The 18,319-nt window shown below is 35.2% G+C and overlaps 2 protein-coding genes and 1 long non-coding RNA gene across 3 annotated transcripts; 1 reads left to right on the top strand and 2 right to left on the bottom strand.

Moving 5' to 3' along the window:
• Positions 1–47: 47 nt before the first annotated feature.
• Positions 48–2,987, bottom strand: LOC122298526 (putative cyclin-A3-1). The gene is made up of 8 exons (XM_043108319.1): positions 2,420–2,987; positions 1,998–2,230; positions 1,818–1,893; positions 1,643–1,719; positions 1,476–1,509; positions 1,232–1,381; positions 1,009–1,143; positions 48–903 (listed from the first exon to the last, which is right to left on the bottom strand). Exons 1-8 carry the CDS (start codon positions 2,798–2,800, stop codon positions 835–837), a joined length of 1,155 nt encoding a protein of 384 aa, XP_042964253.1. The 5' UTR covers positions 2,801–2,987; the 3' UTR covers positions 48–834.
• A 4,046-nt stretch (positions 2,988–7,033) lies between these two features.
• On the bottom strand, positions 7,034–8,715 carry LOC122299162. The gene is made up of 3 exons (XR_006239613.1): positions 8,594–8,715; positions 8,417–8,509; positions 7,034–7,157 (listed from the first exon to the last, which is right to left on the bottom strand). It is a non-coding gene; the product is annotated as an uncharacterized LOC122299162 (long non-coding RNA).
• Positions 8,716–15,171: 6,456 nt separating this feature from the next.
• Positions 15,172–18,024, top strand: LOC122298560 (putative cyclin-A3-1). Its single transcript, XM_043108366.1, has 8 exons — positions 15,172–15,738; positions 16,151–16,383; positions 16,497–16,572; positions 16,667–16,743; positions 16,872–16,905; positions 17,027–17,176; positions 17,263–17,397; positions 17,550–18,024. The coding sequence occupies exons 1-8, from the start codon at positions 15,391–15,393 to the stop codon at positions 17,619–17,621; spliced, it is 1,125 nt and encodes a 374-aa protein (XP_042964300.1). The 5' UTR covers positions 15,172–15,390; the 3' UTR covers positions 17,622–18,024.
• Positions 18,025–18,319: the final 295 nt, after the last annotated feature.

Consider the following 18,319-nt stretch of genomic DNA (forward strand, 5'->3'; position numbering starts at 1 on the left):
TGAATAGAATTTTTCAAGAGCTAAATAGAAAATTCTTTGAATTACAATTTCATACAAACGGTTAGATAATATTATAAACCATTATAAGCTGAGTTCTCATGCTCTCCATAACTCCCACCGAAGTAGAGCTTAACAACCAAAAATAACCTACGGATTCAACCATCCATGACTGGTGGGAACATATAGGGGATGACATTTACATGGAATTTAATTTTCATAATATATATGTGGCGTCCATAACAGTTTCCAGTTTAAAAGGTGGAAACTCTTGATATTCCAACAAGGGCCTCCGTGGAGCTTTAGGCCTTGTGCATGAGCTGAGATAGTTGACTGCCGACTGGCATCTATCTATCTGCTTAAGCTTAACTTCAGCATGAAACTTTCACAGGCTTTTCCAGTTATAGAGAGAGGTCCAGCAAGATTGCCCGATGGGCCATATCAATATACTTCGCACTCATTGGCCATCTGCAGAAATTTGGCCATCTGAAATCCTGCTTTCACTGCAACTATGCATTCATTCTAAAGAAGGTTACCACTTGCCAGAAGTCATGGCAAGTGGTGTATAGTTCACTTAACCCTTGTATTGATCAACATCAGCCATGCAACTAAAAGCCAGAGACTGAAAGGGTGATGCTACAGAAACGGACCAAAAAAGGGGTAAAAACACATGGGGCTCTCACAGGGGTAAAAAGTAAAAACTGTGAGAGTCCCCCCATGGTTTTACCCTTTTTTGGTCAGTTTCTATCACTTTTGTTGAAAAAACCCATTTCCGTCCCACGAGCCAAAACTTTTCCTGCTACAATGTCTTCTATCAATCCAAACGCCAGTCCAGTGTCATTCTTTTATATCCTCAAAGTAAGAAGTCGGTATGTCTGGTAAAGGCAGAGACCCCACATATTTGAACTGCTCGCAAGAAAATTGCTTGATGAAATTAGACTATGTATTCAACAATGTACAAATTTATATCAAATTATAAACATAAAGTTTTAACTATAAAATTATAAATACCTTATGCTGCTTGTATTTATCTCTTATGGCTTGCAAAGAACCTCCTTTTTTCCTTAGATGCAGGTCATGTATGAGATGAACGCATTCCTTCAAATCAACTGGTGTATAGCCAGTATACTTTTGCAATTTTGGGGACTGAGAAAAAGCATTTAAGATGTAAGTACTTCCCAAAAAACAAGAGAAGAATAAAATCATCAGTGAGCCTCAAGTATCATGCCCTTACCCAAGGATGCATCTTTGGTTGGATAATAAATCTTGCAATAAATATGACTGATGCAGCCACCAAGGAAGGTAAAAATTTCACACAGTTATAATCTAACAAACTCAACTCTGCGAGATAATAGCCCAGGAACTCTAACTGCCAATTGGTAGTCTGTAGAAGATTGGAAACAAGTAATCAATTAATGAACCAAATATAGAAATTTATAAAGGAGACCTTTACAAGAGCAGAGAGAGACTTGGCTTACTTTGTAATTTTCTTGAGCAACACTATTGAACATTCTGTTAACCAAAACGGAAAGAAAAAGAACCAGAGTTAGCCAAACGTATACATTAATTCTTAAAATTAGTCCTTTACGCATCATCAATTACAAAAACACAAAAAAAATCCACAAATTCCCAAGAGTATCCTTGCCTCAGAAATGTCTTAGTGGTTGGATTGCCCATTTCAAACATTAGCAATTTGAGTATGTCAGCTTCCATCTTCACCACCTTTAGGATAACCACGAAATTCGTATTAATAAAAGATGAAGACCAATATGGGATAGAAGGATGAGTATTAATCAAAAGATATTACAAAAAGTAATCACCTCTGCCTTAGAGAATGTGTTATCTGTAATATCGCAAAATTCATCCACTTTCGGAGGGGTAATCTCTTCATACTTTCTACACACCAGCATAGGAAAACCAAAAAATTGCAACTAAGAGGAAAGCCCATATTAATGAAACAGAATTTTCGTATCGGAAATTGCAAACATTTGGAAGCTTACGAGGCAATGAGTATTGAAGAAACTCCCAGCAGTTGAAGTTTCTGCCTATTGAGAACATTCAAGGATAAGAATCTGTCGATGTATGAAATGGAAAGATATAGAGTGTCTGGTAGAAGCTTGTATTCCTCCGCAACATCAACCAGCCAATCCACCAATATTCCTCTCATATTGGCAGTAACATCCTTCTGAACCTTTTCAAGGTAGTTGGGTAAAGGTCTTCTTTTAGATTCCATCTGAAACACCACCCCATCGTCAGAATGAGCCCCAAATGCAAAATTACCAAGCCCATAATTCCAACACCAATAATCAAGCTAAACCCAGATCACAAAAGACTTGGATCTAGAACATGGGACAAATTTCCTAAAAAATTTTAATTGATCTAAAAATTGTCACATAACCCACGAATAAAAACACCATTTTACCTCCATTTGGCGTAGATACTCATAAATATCAGATGCATAAGCCCCGCACAGTTGCGGATCATCCGACTTGCCGTTAATGTCCAACTTCTCAGAGATTTCCTCTGTTGCCTTTGCTAGGGTCTTCGTCGATCCCTTTTTCTTGGCCTTCGCTTTTGTTTTACATTTCGGCTTCAACAGCTCAACCCCAGCGCTCGGACTCACAGTAACAACGTTTGAAAGGTTGGGGAGCTCCCCCAAAACCACACGCTTCTTGTTGGCAGACTGATCCTCGGTTGCAGCTGCCCTCTTCTTCGCTGCGCGAGTGAAATGTACGCATTTCTCTTTCTCCGCCATTACTCCTAGTCCCACAAACTCTTTGCTTTCAGTTGGGTATTGGAGCATAGAAAGAAAGAGTGCGCTGCGGCACTGGAGCTGAGCTGTGAGAGATTTTGTAATGAGAAAGAGAGCGCCATCCTGTGTTTTCAAAAACACAATTTTTTTGGATGAGAGTGGGAGTATTTTTGGATGTCGTAATTTCGGGTGTTTGAGAGATTTTGGGCAAAACTCAGTTCCCGGGTCTAGCGTAATTTTTGGACTCGGCGCCTTCGTTCATGCCCTTGAAATATTTTTAGAGCGATCTCATTCTTTCATAATTTCATTAAACTCAAATTCGATCCATTGACGAGACCGACCATGCATTTAACATGATGTACGTCTTTTATTTGAAGAGAAATTATAGTTATAGTTATAGTTATAAGTGTGTAAGTATCATATAATTATTTAAAAAAATAAAACAGAATTTATATAAAAAATTAATTAATTTTTTAATAATATATTTTATTTTTTTTAAAATGACTATACGGCGCTTGAACATTCCACAACTATATTATTCTTTTATAGAATTTTGAAAAATAAAAATATTATAAAAATTGTATTAATTTTTGTATTTTATTTTAAGATTTGTAAAAGCTGTATTAATTTTGTGTTTAGATAATAATTAAGTGATAATTAGATAAAAAAATTATAAACTAAAAAATGTTTTTATTTTAACGATATTTGACAATAAAATTATGATAATTGTTAATATTTTTTAGAACGGTAGTGCTGCTATGCTCTCTTAATATGCCCACTTGATGTGCTTGCAATGGAAAACTTTAACTAATCTCTTTGAGGATTGCCAACACAAACCACTCATACTTCGTTAGTCTCAACTAATCCTCATTTATATTCTTTTTACACTTTCTTTAACTATATGGCATCTATATATAAAGATTTTGGGGCAATTATAGATGGGCTTTGCTACATACAGTCAGCAAATGCAGTCGGCGTGCAGTCGGCTATACGAAATAAATAAAAAAAAATTATAAATTTTTTTTTTATATTCAGGGGACCTATATGAATAAAAAAAAGTTATAAAAATAATTTTTTTTCGTGTAGGTCCCGTATTAATTCACTTTTTTACAGCCGACTGCACGCCGATTGCATTTGCCGACTGCAAAAAGTATTTCTAGGTTCCCAACCCCCACTTACCATTTCATTATAAACTAAACGAACATTTTGTTGAAAAGACTCTCCTTTATCATATTGATTTCTTTGTCGTTTCCCACTTCCAAAATCTTTATAATCCCACGTCATCTCATAAAAGAGGTAACTGTTATAGGTAAATTATGTCCATTTGGATTCAGAAATATTTTATTTTATCTCATCTCATCATTATAGTTTTTTTAAATTTTTATATAAAATATAATAAATAATTCAACTTTTTTAAATCTTAAAACAATAATAATATTCTAAAAATAATTTATTCAACTTTCATCTTTTATCTAAAATCACATTCTCTCGTCTCTGAATCCAAACTAGTCTATATCATATTGTCTTTCCTTTGTTGTTCTCTTCTCAAATCAATACCCTTTATAAAGCAGCCGCTTTCAAAACAATTAGTAATTCAAATTTCAAATCACAAAAAAACTCTTTCTTAATCACTTTATAAAAATATTTTATTAAGACACACAATCGGGACACTTTATTGGGACATACAGCATTTCTCAAAGTAGAATGTGCGACGTAGCAAAATTAGTTGAAACAAGGAACAAATTTGAAAGGAGATATGGGAAGGGGAAATGAGCAAACTCCTGCACGCGCTGATGGAAATTTCTATTATATGAGTAAACTAATAATGCTTCATGTTTCAAGCATTCTGAGAAATTGGGTGCGAGGGTAAGGCCTTTTAAGTAGATGCTTGATTTCTCGTCTGCACTAGATTACTGTCATTTGAAGAGTATTGATACAGTGGGGCCATTATTTACATGGAGTAATTTAAGAGAAGGGGGAGACTTAATACATCAGAGATTAGATCGCTTTACAAGTACTGTTGATTGTTCTAGAACAATATCCCATGCGTAAAATCTGAAACATTGCTACGTCTATATCAAACCACAGTTGTTTGATGTTGAATACTATGGATGTGGGCTGTTATGCATATAATCCTGTTCAACTATTCAAATTTGAGGTAATGTGGATAGTTACAAGGGATGTGAGGAGACAATTGAAAATACATGGGATTTGCATAAAATGTAGCCCCTAACTGAGATATTGAGGCAATGTGGGTCTAGTCTAAGAGCTTGGAGTCATCCCCACTTTGGAAATGTGCAGAGAAATTTGGTTGTCAAATGCAGGGAGTTCGAGCTTTTATAGGCTTTACCCACACATTTCTATCAAGCCATGTGTAATGTCAAAAAGGATATTAATTTTTTGCTGGAATAGGAGGAGCTGATGTGGGAACAGAGATCTAGAGTGAATTGGTTGGGAGCTGGGGACCAAAACACGAAGTGTTTTCATTTTAAGGCTTCTCAGCAATGTTAGCGTAATTTGATGTCTTGTCTTAAAGATGATCAAGGCATATTATATGAAGATTTTAACTTGTTTTCTATGGTTGCAAATTACATTGTTGTACTGTTCAAGTCCACTAATCCCATTGTTGTTGATGTTGTCTTGAGTTCTATGCATCAATGTGTTTTGGATTCAAAAAATTAAGATCTAACATGACACTTTAGTGAGATTGAGATCAGGGATGCATTATTCTAGATGCATGCACGGAATGCACCAGGCCCATATGGGATTCCTCCATTATTTTTTCCAGATATATTGACTGTGGTGGGAAGAACTATTACTATTGTCGTGTTAGAGGTTTTGTATTCAAGAGTTATGCCTACCGAATTCAATCTCAAATATCTTGTGTTGATTCTGAAGAAAAGCCAGCTAGAGTATATTAAGGATTATAAACCCATTAGTTTATGTAATGTGATCTATAAAATCATAGCCAAGGTTCTAGCCAATTGGCTGGAGTTGATTCTACCAAGGGTTATTTCGCCATCACAATGTGCTTTTGTTTTGAGTTTGCTTATCAAGAATAATGTTATTGTGGCTTATGAGATAGTAGATGCAATTCAAAGAATGAAAATGAGTAAAAAAAAAAAAGATGCATGTCGATTAAATTAGATACGAGTAAGGCTTATGACTAGGTTGAGTGGATTTTCTTGGAGAAACTTTTGTTAAAAATGGGCTTTGCTTCTAAATTTATCTGGCTGATTATGATGTGCATTACCACGGCTTCTTATAAGATTCTTATCAATAGAGTTCCTTCAGATTTGATTATATATACCCACTCGTGGTCTTCGACGAGATTGCCCACTATCCCTTTATTTATTTGTCATATGTGCCAAGACTTTGTCTTCAATATTGCAGAAGGTTGAATCAAAACATTTGGTGAAGGGAGTTCATGTTTGCAATAAAACTCTATGAGTTAGTCATTTATTTTTTGCCGATGATAACATTATCTTTTGTCGAGCTTCTGTGTTAGAAAATGTGCATCTTTAGAATATTTTGTCTATTATGAGGCTGCTTCAAGCCAACAATTGAATAAGGAAAAAACTGAATTATTATTCAGCCACAATGTGAATATAGAAGTAAGAAATGCCATAAAGGAACTATAGGGTGTTCATTCTATCCAATATCATGATAGGTACCTTAGATTACCTTCTTTTGTTGGCAAATTGAAATTACACACTTTTAGGGATATTAAAGAAAAGGTTTGTACAAAATTATAAGGATGGAGTGAGAAGTTATTATCACAAGTTGGTCGTGAGATTTTGATGAAGGTTGTGGTTCAGGCCATTCTCATATATGCCATAAGTTGCTTTAACATATCGTGAATTAGAAGGGTTGATTGCACATTTCTGTAAGGCTGGGCAACCGGGTACTGGACCGGGTATCCGGGTATACCCGGCCCGGAACCCGGATTCCAAATCCGGGCCAGAGTCCGGCCCGGATATACCCGGGTTACGACCCGGGCTGGAACCCGGATTGATCCGGGTTTTTACAACCCGGAAATCTGGGTTCCGGCCTATACCCGGGTTTTTTTTTTTTTTTAAAACAAAGCCTGATTATTAATGTTCTTTCAAAATATTGTTCCTTCAGATCTTGCACATAACGTTTCTTTTTCTTTTTCTTTTTCAGATCAGCATTCCTCATTACAAAATCATCCCAAAATCATCCCAAAATCATCCCAATTCGTGCAAAAACATACACAAAGTGAAAATAAGAAGATAAATCAGATTACAAATTCCTATGATCAATAATTCGGTGCATCCAACCAACAATTCTGTAGAAGTTGAGCGCTCTTGACCCATCATTGACACGTCCATGCATGGAATGATAGGAATCAACTTCAAAGAAATGCCTTGTGCCCACAAAGTCCATACTAAACAAAAGACACAGATTTTATAGTCAATTCCATGCATGAAAATAAGGCCAACATAAAATGCCAACTCGGTTGTTATATCACAGTTCCCAATGCAAAAGCATGTAACAAAACAAGCACCCAACACATACACATATTCATTGCCTATGAGCATTTCCATATAATTTTTATGCACATTCGCAATCTCATATGCATAAATCATATGATCACACCCTACAACATCAGCATATAGATGAACAGTGCAAATAAAAAAAATCAGCAATTCACCAACATATAACTAATGAATTATGACTCCAAACATATGCATCATCAAAACAGCAGATATAGTTTTCCTAATATATGGCAGTCCTAACAGAATAAGTGCAAACCCTACAAAAGCAACCCAACTCTAATTTTTACTCTAGAATTTTCTGGTCTATTTTTTCCAACATATGGTAGTCCCAACAGATCTAGTGCAGTCCCTTCAGCAGCATCTGAAAAATGCACAGATGTATATGCTGATCATGATGGAAAGAAGTAGCAGGGTTGCTATCTGAATGTGATTACCATGAAAATTATTTAGTGTCAAACATCATGAACATTGCAACCTTTGTAACTTTGTATCAGTTCCTTCGATACCTAAGAGTCTTAAAATGTTTTCCAGTCAAAACAAGCACCATGCAAGAGTGGTTGGGCAACTTAAAATTGACTTATCTTCATAAATAATGAAGAAAAAAGAACTCAAAATGAAAGGTGTAAAAAATTGTAGCTTGAGCTCGAGAATAGTACTAGCCATAATCATCAATAAATATGTTTAAGCTTCTGGAAGCAACATTATCATACTCGGTTGTTAGATCATATATAAGAGGACCATATGCATGATAATAGATTTACAAAAGGACCATATGCATGATAATATATAAGAGGACCATATGCATGATAATATATAAGAGGACCAAATTTTAGTTACAAAGTATCATTAGATAATAGATTTATATATGTTATTAAATTTTTTCAAGAAAAAAAACAATTTTTAGAAAAGCATAATTTTTTTTTTATATAAAAGCAGAAGTCATTAAATGCATGCAAGCATGCACAGATTTTTTAGACACAGATTTTTTTAACTAAATGCATGCAAGCATAATATTATTTTTTTAGACACAGATTTTTTTAACTAAATGCATGAAAAGCATAATATTATTTTTTTAGACACAGATTTTTTTTAACTAAATCAATAAACTCTTTGGAACTCAACCAAGGACAAGCACAAAATCTCTTACCTCCATTGAAGATTAACCAAGGATAAACTTTTCAGCATGAATGGGAATGGAGACTCACATCAGCCTCGGTTGAAGACGAAGCTAGATGATCGTCTAAAAAAATTAAAAATTGAGTTAGATGGATAATAAACCGAATTAGATAGATATTAAAAAAAATATTTCACGTTTCAAACTTACCTTCAAGGTCTATCGACTGTATGTATTCTTCCAAATCCCGAATGTTAATTGGTTTGGTCCTTAACCAATTTTGAGTGCAAATGAGAGCTTCAACAGTCTCTGGAGACAAGGAACTCCTAAAAGGATCCAATATTCGTCCTCCAGTGCTAAATGCGGACTCCGAGACAACAGTGGAAATGGGAGTGGCTAACACATCACGTGCTACCTCAGCAAGGACAGGATAGTTAACGGCATTAATTCTCCACCAATCTAAGATATCAAAACCGAGCGAGTCGTCTATACACGTCTCAGAAAAATATCTATCTAGCTCCGATCTAAACTCCGTAACACACCGTTCCTTAAGAAAGTTGGTAAACATGATCTTAAATTTAGTAGGGCAGCACATCGCATGTGAAGAAATTCACCACCTAGTATAGTACGATCATGGTCTTTTATTCTCCTCCTCATATAATCAACAACAACATCATTTGAGGATGCATTATCAACTGTGATGGTTAAAATTTTATCAATACCCCATTCATGCAATCCCGAGTTTAACACTCTCCCAATGGTTTCGCCCCTATAGTCAGGAATTTGGCAAAACTTAAGTATTTTTTTGTGCAATCTCCAATTGCAATCAATAAAATGTGCGGTAATGCACATGTAGTTCAGATTTTGCACCGACGTCCAAGTATCGGTGGTAAGACAAATTCTTTGACCATCCAACAATTTTTTTAACTGTATCTTCTCTTCTTTATACAGTTTAATACAATCCCTTTTTAAAGTGCCTCGAGATGGCAAAGTAAATCGAGGCTCTAAATCCGTTACATATTCAATAAAACCTTCATGCTCCACAAGCCTAAAAGGCAATTCGCATCTAATAAAATACTTAGCGGTTGACACCCTAAGTTTTTCTCCATCGTACTTTACTAGGACTTGTGGACTACACACTCTTCCCTCCGCATCCCTCTTAACACTAGAGGATTGACTTCTTCCAACTCCTTTAACTCTAAGAGGGGAAGTTTCACATGCATTCTGGAGGTGGTGTAACATAGATGAAGTGCCATTTTTGTAGTGGCAACTGTATAGCTTAGCGCAATAATTGCACTGAGCTTTTGGATTATCGTGGTCAATAGGTTGCACTCTAGTATAGTGTTCCCATACCACAGATTGGTTGCTAGGTTTTTTTTTGGATTTCTTGGGTAAAGGTGGGATGGAACGGGTAGGTTCTTGTGTATGTGTGGATGAAGAAGGGGTTGGAAGAGTCCCAAGCTCCTCTACATCCAATGGAATAGAAGAGGAATCGCCAACCCCTTGGGTTATACCGACATTACAGCTCACAGAATCTTCTTCCATCTGTTAAAGTTACAACAACAACAAAAAAAAAAAACAGGAAATTAATTCATGCAGAAAACTCAGTCCAGGTGTCAAGAGTTTTAATTTTGAAGTATGATGTATAAGACGTATTATAGCCTAATTAAGAAGCAAATCATCAATTTATAACTTTCAGCCAAGCTTGGTAATCTTTGAGAAACCCTATAATTAATGTACAGAAACCTATTACATTATAGCCTGTTTATTAATTGCGGGGAAGCTTCTTTTTTTTTTTTTTTTTTTTTTTTTTATCTTCACTGCATGGAAGGCGTGTGCATTTACATATATGTGTGCCAAGGGCTGAACAAAAAAATATATTAATACCGCACCGTTCCAAATACACAGCAAATAACCGATACCCGAATCAACACAATACAACAACGTCGTTTTCGCTAATATATATATATATATATATATATATATATCACGGTTTTTTGGTGCCTTTTGATGTGTGGTCGGTCCCAAGTTTCTAGTGAATATTCATGCAATTTTATGCAAATTAGCTCTTTCAAAAGATGATACAAGAGATCAGTTTTTAAAATTCTGATTTTGTTTTTTGGTGTTGCAATTTTCAGAGAGAGAGAGAGAGAGAGAGTCAGATTGGGGGGGGGGGGGGAATCGGGACGCTGTAGGGTATTAACCCGTGCCAAAACAGCGTCGTTTTGGCACTGGGTTTAGGTTTTTAAAAAACCCGGGTTTAGTTTTTAGCATATGATCAATAATTGAGACATGAAAAAAAAAATTTCTAAATTTTTTTGAAAAAATAAAATTAGCATTTTTTTTTTTTTTTGTATTTATCCAGACATGGATAAAATTGGTCATTAAAAAGGCAGGTTTTGCATTAAGGCCATCCTCTCGACAAGATAGTACTACCATGCAGACTTGTGCAGTTTATTCAGAGAACCAGAAGTTAGATTTTAGAGAAAAGGAAGAAATTATAAGATATAGAGAAAGGGAAAATGAGGGTAGGTTAGGACTTAGAATCATGCCCAATCATTATCATTCTATACACTTCAGCTTACATTTAGAGTTAGAATCTTCTCCCTCGAGTTGGAGCATATATACGTGGTATACTATAGACTCAGGTTGTGACATATAAACTTCAATCAATTATGATGTGCATAAGGATATAGGCAGGGGTAGAACTAGAATTTAGTGTGTGGGGGTATTAGTGAAGTGTGTCATATGAGGGGTTAATAGTAACCAATATTTAAGATAGTAAAGTGTGTTACCGGCACTTAATATTAACCATATAAAATAGCTATTTAAGGGCAAACTAAATTATTAAAGTTTCCAATCCGAACCTTCACTTGAGCTCCATCGGATTCAAATAAACGATAAAAATTAAGATATAAGTAACTATATATTTGAGATTTTTTGAAAAAAATGATAAAAATTAAATAAACAAAAGATCATAAAAATTATCTATGTGGTTTTATCTTTGCCTTTACTCCTAATTGTTAATTCAACCGTAATATATATGTACTTACTAACAAATCTAATCTAAATTAATAAGTTAGCTAGTGGAAGACTTGAAAAGAAAAGTGTAAATTAATAAATAGATAAAATGATGTTGTAAATTTATCATTGACTATCCTTTTTTACTAAAAACTATAATAACATCAAAATAAATACAACCATCACCACCCCCAATCACCATCTCATATCAAAAGGAAACATAGGAAAGCCAAGCCAAACAAAATATCATTGTTGTTCTTGAGATGGCCCCTTTAAATGAAAGGGGTGCAAAACAAATTTCAACCTCTACATACGTTAGTATAAAGTTCTTTGAATATATCTGAAGAACCCAGAATCAACAGTTGTTGCTATAACTACTAAAACCAGCGCAAAGCCAATCGCAAGGAGAAAGATAAGAGTGAGAGAATAAAAGCACAAAGCCAATTACACCGAGTTCCTTCAAAAGTTTGTCACACTACAACCTGTGATTATCTTTGTACGGCTAAAATCAAGGCTCTTGAAGACATCACACCCAAAATCAGAAACCCTAAACAAATCACACCCAAATCAGAAACCCAAAACAAATCTCACCCAAAATCAGAAACCACACCAAACAAATCACATCCACTAAACAAACCACACCATAAACTAAAGAACCGAAATGAAAGAAGATTTTATCAAAAACTAACCGAAATGAAAGAAGATTTTATCAAAAACTAACCGAAATGAACCGACAGGATGACGGCGACGACGGGATGACGGCGACGACGGGATGAGTGGATGACGGCGAGTCGGCGACGACGGGATGAGGCTAGGGTTTCGGGAAAATTCTTCCACACAGAGAGAGAGAGAGAGAGAGAGAGAGAGAGAGAGAGAGAGAGAGAGAGAGAGAGAGAGAGAGAGAGAGAGAGAGAGATTGGGGGGGAATCGGGACGCTGTAGGGTATTAACCCGTGCCAAAACGGCGTCGTTTTGGCACTGGGTTTAGGTTTTTAAAAAACCCGGGTACCGGATTTAAAACCCGGGTATGGCCCGGGTTCACCCGGGTACCGGCCCGGGTGATTTCCGGGCCGGTGCCCGTAACCGAAACCCGGTTATCCGGGTTCCGGACCGGGCCAGAAAAAAATCCGGCCCGGTTGCCCAGCCCTACGTTTCTGGTGGGGGTAAAGACATCATGAGATAAGGGTTCACCAGATGAGCTAGAAGTGTTTATGCCGTTCCAAATTTAACTCGGCACTTCTAGCTAAGTAAGGCTGGCGATTGTAGCAGCACCAAAGTTCCATTTTCTATTCTATTTTCAAGGCCAAATATTTTCCGAATTGTGATTTGTATCGTCCAATATCAGCTCTAATTCATCTTATATGTGGCGCAATATATTCGAATCTAAACCTATTGTTGAATCTGGCAGTTTGTGGTATATTGCAAGAGGAGAACAAGTGAAGATTTGGTCAAATAATTGGTTGCTAAATTCACCAGACAAGAAAGTTATTACTACATGTAATGTTCTTGCTGCTGATACATGTGTTAGTGAATTATTGGATTCCTCATAGCCGGGTCAATGGAATACAGATTTGATACACTAGCTATATCATCCACTATATTATCGCAAGATACTTGCTTATAGTATGTGCAATTTCTATCTTGCAGATAATGAAGATGTTTATCATGCATTATGCAAATGTCCGAGTATTTCAAAAATCTGGGCTAATTTTTGGAAATGGATGTGTATCTTCTGGATGTGCATACTCGGTTTGATAGAGTGGTTGGGGCAGTGATGGATCTCAATGACCCCTATATTTTTACACGGTTTGTGATTATTATTTGGGGTGTTTGGAAATTTAGAAACTTAAGGATTTTCCAACATAGTGAAGTTTTTGTTTCTGATGTTGTGAGAAATTATTTTTCCTATGTTAAAAGTTATTTGTTGGCTCGGTAATATCAACAAGTTAATCAACATTTATCTAGATTATGTTGTAAGCCTCCACCAAGTGGATAGTGGGAATTGAATTTTGATGGGCCTATTTTCCGTATCAGTCTAGGGTGGGTGCAATCTTGCGGGATGAAAAATGTAGTATGATTGTGGGTCAAGGAAGGAAGAAAGCCTTTTTTTGGTGGAAGACATTGAGACGTTAGCAGCTTTATAGAATCTCTCTCACATGGGGGTCTCTCATTTGATTTTGAAGGGAGAGTCTCTTATTATTGTGGAAGCTATTCGATCAACCAATGACCAAGAATTTAGCTACATTCTTATTATTTGGGAGATTCAGTTATTATTATTTCATTTTCAATCTTTTAATGTTCTTTATGTTGGACGACAAGGAGACAAGACAATGCACATATTGGCATGGAATGCATGGTCTATTGTAGATACTCTCCAATGGTGGTTTAATCCTCCTGATTTTATTCAAGCGAGCTTAGCAGTGGATGCAGAGGGATGTTCTATGGTGTAATGCCGAGACTAATCAATGTATTTACATTCCTCTCTGTCAATGTATCTGTTCATGAATAGTGAATGAAGCAATATTTGATTCTAATAAAGAATACTACTTCATGAGATATTACTAACTTTATATATGGTTTGAGGCATTTTTCTTGTAGAATTATGTTATTAATAGTAGTAGGATACATAATTTTGTGTCCTTTCATTAAAAAAAAAAAAGTAAAGTCTACTATAAAGAAGTTGATTTTTACGTGGGTCATAGATTTTAAGTTATTTTTTTCATGTATTTTTTTAATTTCTTTAAATATTTAAAAAAAAAAAGATTCACAACATTATTTAAAAACAATAACTTAATTATTAAATAAAAATAAAAAATAAAAAATTCAGTTGGTAAGAATAATCGAGAGAATGTATCAATAGATTTAATTTTTTTCTTTTTTAAAATAAGTATACAAGACTTATATATTTAAGACTATATAAATCATTTTAAAGATATAAGTGTACATTCATCTGTCCTTATACTTCTTGCATAAATAAGGTTTATTATCATAATAATTAATATTTTTTTAATGGAATTGCTGTAAAATTAATCTCACGTGTATAAGTGGTCCAAAATATAATAAAATATTATTTTTTATATAAAATTATCAGTGATATTACTCAAAAATATATATTTTTTAATAAAATTCTATGTGCATAAGGTTATGTATCACTTGATGATATACCAAGTGTTAGCATTCTTTGTATGGATATGGAATGATGTCAACACCATCATAAATCCCTCCCTAGCCTACCATGAACATATGAATTACAAACTTGGACTCCATTTATAAGTGCTTGTAGGGATGAATGAGGTATTAGCTTCGTTTTAGAATTCATGTGAGTTTTTACTCGTAAATATTTCACAAACTTAAATTTATAAATTAATATATTTTTACAATCTAACGTATCACATAAAATTACGTTAATTTATAAATTTAATTTTATGAAATATTTTTTAGGCTATAGCACTATTCTATTATATTAGTCCTTATAATATGTCTTTTTTTTTTATTATTTAAAAAATATAATTTTTTATATTTTTTTAACATAAATATCAAATTTACTCATTTAAAAAAAATATATATAAAAATTAACCATTCCAAAACAATAAATATCATTTTATCTTTTACTTTAATATTGATTTTTTTTTTAGGTTACAAATATTTTTGAGGGCCCGCCTAAGCAAAAGACCGAAAAGTAAAACGAAGGAATCAAGCAAGTGAGCCCAAATCCTAAAACCCCGAAATTGTTTTTCGAAATTTAAACGCCCAAAATTTCGGAAAATGACACCAAAAACTGTGAAAACTCAAAGCCTCAAAAGGGAAATGCAGAGAAGCGCCAAGGTTCGCTTTTCAAACGACTGAAATGGCGCTCGCTACAAACTACAAAGCCACCCCCACTCTCCGCCTCAGCCTTCAAGCCCCTCTCTATTCTATCCCTCTCTCTCTCTCTCTCTGTGTGGACCCAGAAGCCGGACTAAGGATTAACTGGGTCTGCTTACTGCCATGGCTGATCAGGAGACAAGTGTGCGCATCACTCGCGCTGCGAAGAAGAGGGCCGCGGCTGCCATGTCTGATGATCAGACGTACACCAAGAAGAGAGTGGTGTTGGGGGAGCTTAAGAATGTCTCGAACATCTCCGCTCCGGTTGACACGACTTCTGGCGCAGAGCAACAGAAGCCGAAATGTCGAAGCAAGTCAAAGAAAGTCAAGAATTCTGTGACGGTGGCGACGACGAAGACTACTAAAAACCCGGTGGATACGGTGGCAACGGATTCGGATGGAAAATCAGACGATCCACAGATGTGCCATTCTTACGGCTCCGAGATATATGAGTACCTACGCGATTTGGAGGTGAATGGGCCTCTGATGTTACTTCGATTTATTTATTTGGGAACTTCGCATTTGTTCTTACTTCTGTTCATTTAGTGTCAATTGGGTAAGATTTGAATCAGGTTCTAAATTATTTCTACATTGACTTATACTCCCTTAGAAAATTGAATGATAATCCAGGGAGTCTTGTTTGTGGAAACGAACAGTGACTCCAGGATTTTTGTTCTTGATGGATATCGGGTTACGGCAATTAGTATTAAGCTATCCGTGTGACTGCTTATTGGCAAAGCCAGTTTCGGTGCAATGTGTTAATGGGTGTGTGCATGATGGTTATTGGTTAACTGATATTGGTTTGGGTGCATTGGGGTTTTATGGCTTTGCGTTTTTTTATTAACTGGGGATAAATGTTCTGATGGGAAATTATAAAATTCAGGCGGATCCGCTGAGAAGACCTTTACCCAATTATATCGAAAGCGTTCAGAAGGATATCAATGCTAATATGAGGGGTATTCTAGTGGATTGGTTGGTGGAGGTTTCAGAAGAGTACAAGCTCGTTTCAGACACTTTGTATCTCTCCATTTCCTATATCGATAGATTCCTGTCTTTGCATGTTCTTAACAGGCAAAAGCTTCAGCTATTGGGCGTTTCTGCAATGCTTATTGCCTCGTAAGCCCCCAAAAACTTTGTAACTCTCTCTTTTTATGTGAAAAAGGAGGTTATTGTTAAAATATTATGGGTTTTTCTCACTCCCTAATTTCATTATTTGTTGTGACAAGTAGAAAGTATGAAGAGATTAGTCCTCCGCATGTGGAAGAATTTTGTTACATTACGGATAACACTTACAAGAAGGAAGAGGTAATATCCATATAGCTGTTTCTTTTTCAAAATTTCCTTGGTTTATTGTATTCATGCTCTTTTTACCAAGAGTAGTTTTATCTTGGTTGTAAAGGTGGTGAACATGGAGGCTGATATACTCAAGTCCCTTAAGTTTGAAGTTGGCAACCCTACAATAAAGACATTTCTAAGGCAAGAACACTATCAACATAATATTTTCCTCTTTTGTTATCATTGGTGATATGTAGATTCATTCATATCAATGATTCAAGAAGCACATTGGACTGATTGTTGTCAATTCCATCCATTTTGGTTTGCAGACGATTCACTAGAGTTGCTCAAGAGACTTATAAAGTAAGCAATATCCTCTCGTTTTCAGTTCTTATATCAATATTCACAATCAATCACTCATAAAAAGCTAATAAATAATGGGAATTTCCATCATTGATGAATTATTTTCTTGTTATCTCTGCAGACTCCCAATCTTCAATTGGAATTCCTTGGCTACTACCTTGCTGAGCTAAGCTTGTTAGATTACAATTGCGTCAAATTTTTGCCTTCTTTGGTTGCTGCATCTGTTATGTTTGTGGCAAGATTTATAATTCGGCCAAAGACGCATCCTTGGGTAAGATTGTAGTCAGACTCATTAATAATCATTATTTAATTTAATAATTTTATGGAAGATACTTATTAGGTAATGACGTTTGACAGTGTTCGGCCCTGGAAAAAAACTCCGGATACAGACCGGCTGACTTAAAAGAATGTGTTCTTACCATACATGACTTGTATCTAAGTAGAAGAGGAGGTGCTTTACAAGCAGTAAGAGAGAAATATAAACGGCATAAGGTAATTACGTTGCCGTAGCTCTATGTGCTTCCAGTTTTTTAGAAAACACAAATGGAAAGGGGGAGAAAGATGCTTTAATGTCTTTGACTTAAAATTTTCGCATTACCCAAATGTGAAATCTGATTTTGACGTATTGTTTTCTATGGTTACAGTTCAAATGTGTGGCAACCATGCCTTCATCTCCAGAAATACCAGCTTCTTTTTTTGAGGATGTTAAAGAATGACAGGTAGATTGGCAATTAGGATATGGCTTTTGAAAGAATGGGCTATGATTTAACTGCTTGAGACAACCGTACAAGTGGAAGGAAGTGTCCTTAACTGAAGAAGATTGGATTTCTGTTGCTGTGGTTTGTCATTATTGATTGGAGGTTCTGCAAAGTGAAAATCTGGCTATGAACTGCAGTGATGTTACTAATGTCTAATGTAGTTGTGATTGTTGGTGATTTCCAGATAGTATCTGAATGCTTTGGATGACATGAAGTTCCACCAACACTGGTTGGTCTTCCTTTTCTCCTGTTTAAAGGGAGATTACTTTTTAAGTTTTTGAATAGTTGATCATTTTGACAGACGATATTTACTTTGTGATGTTTTTTTCTCTTTTATAAAGAAACGTATTTTTTCTTTTCATCCACAATTGCAGATTATGTTTCTTTTTGTTTTTTAATCAACATATAATTGAGAAGGCCTCAACCTAATGGATAGGTCTCTAGGCCAATTGGATCATATGTGCATCAATTAAAAGGCCATTTGGATTGAAAAACATTTTTAATGGATCTTATTTTATTATTACAATTTTTTTAAAATTTTAAATAAATAATTTAATTCTTTTAAATTTTAAAATAATAAGAGCATTTTTATCGGATTATGCATTTCCAAAATATATTGTACTTTTTGATTATTAGATATAAAACACACTTGCAAT

This window comes from Carya illinoinensis, chromosome 16, assembly GCF_018687715.1.
Source record: "Carya illinoinensis cultivar Pawnee chromosome 16, C.illinoinensisPawnee_v1, whole genome shotgun sequence".
Taxonomy (NCBI): domain Eukaryota; kingdom Viridiplantae; phylum Streptophyta; class Magnoliopsida; order Fagales; family Juglandaceae; genus Carya; species Carya illinoinensis.

What these genes read in the sequence shown, in the direction of transcription:
- LOC122298560 (XM_043108366.1), top strand. Translation starts at nt 15,391, where the DNA reads ATGGCTGATCAGGAGACAAGTGTGCGCATCACTCGCGCTGCGAAGAAG. An exon ending in AGTACCTACGCGATTTGGAG is followed by an intron (nt 15,739 to 16,150) that starts GTGAATGGGCCT and finishes TATAAAATTCAG; the next exon opens with GCGGATCCGCTGAGAAGACC. An exon ending in GGCCAAAGACGCATCCTTGG is followed by an intron (nt 17,177 to 17,262) that starts GTAAGATTGTAG and finishes GACGTTTGACAG; the next exon opens with TGTTCGGCCCTGGAAAAAAA.
- LOC122298526 (XM_043108319.1), bottom strand. Translation starts at nt 2,800, where the DNA reads ATGCTCCAATACCCAACTGAAAGCAAAGAGTTTGTGGGACTAGGAGTA. An exon ending in AGTATCTACGCCAAATGGAG is followed by an intron (nt 2,231 to 2,419) that starts GTAAAATGGTGT and finishes GTGGTGTTTCAG; the next exon opens with ATGGAATCTAAAAGAAGACC. An exon ending in ACACATTCTCTAAGGCAGAG is followed by an intron (nt 1,720 to 1,817) that starts GTGATTACTTTT and finishes GTTATCCTAAAG; the next exon opens with GTGGTGAAGATGGAAGCTGA.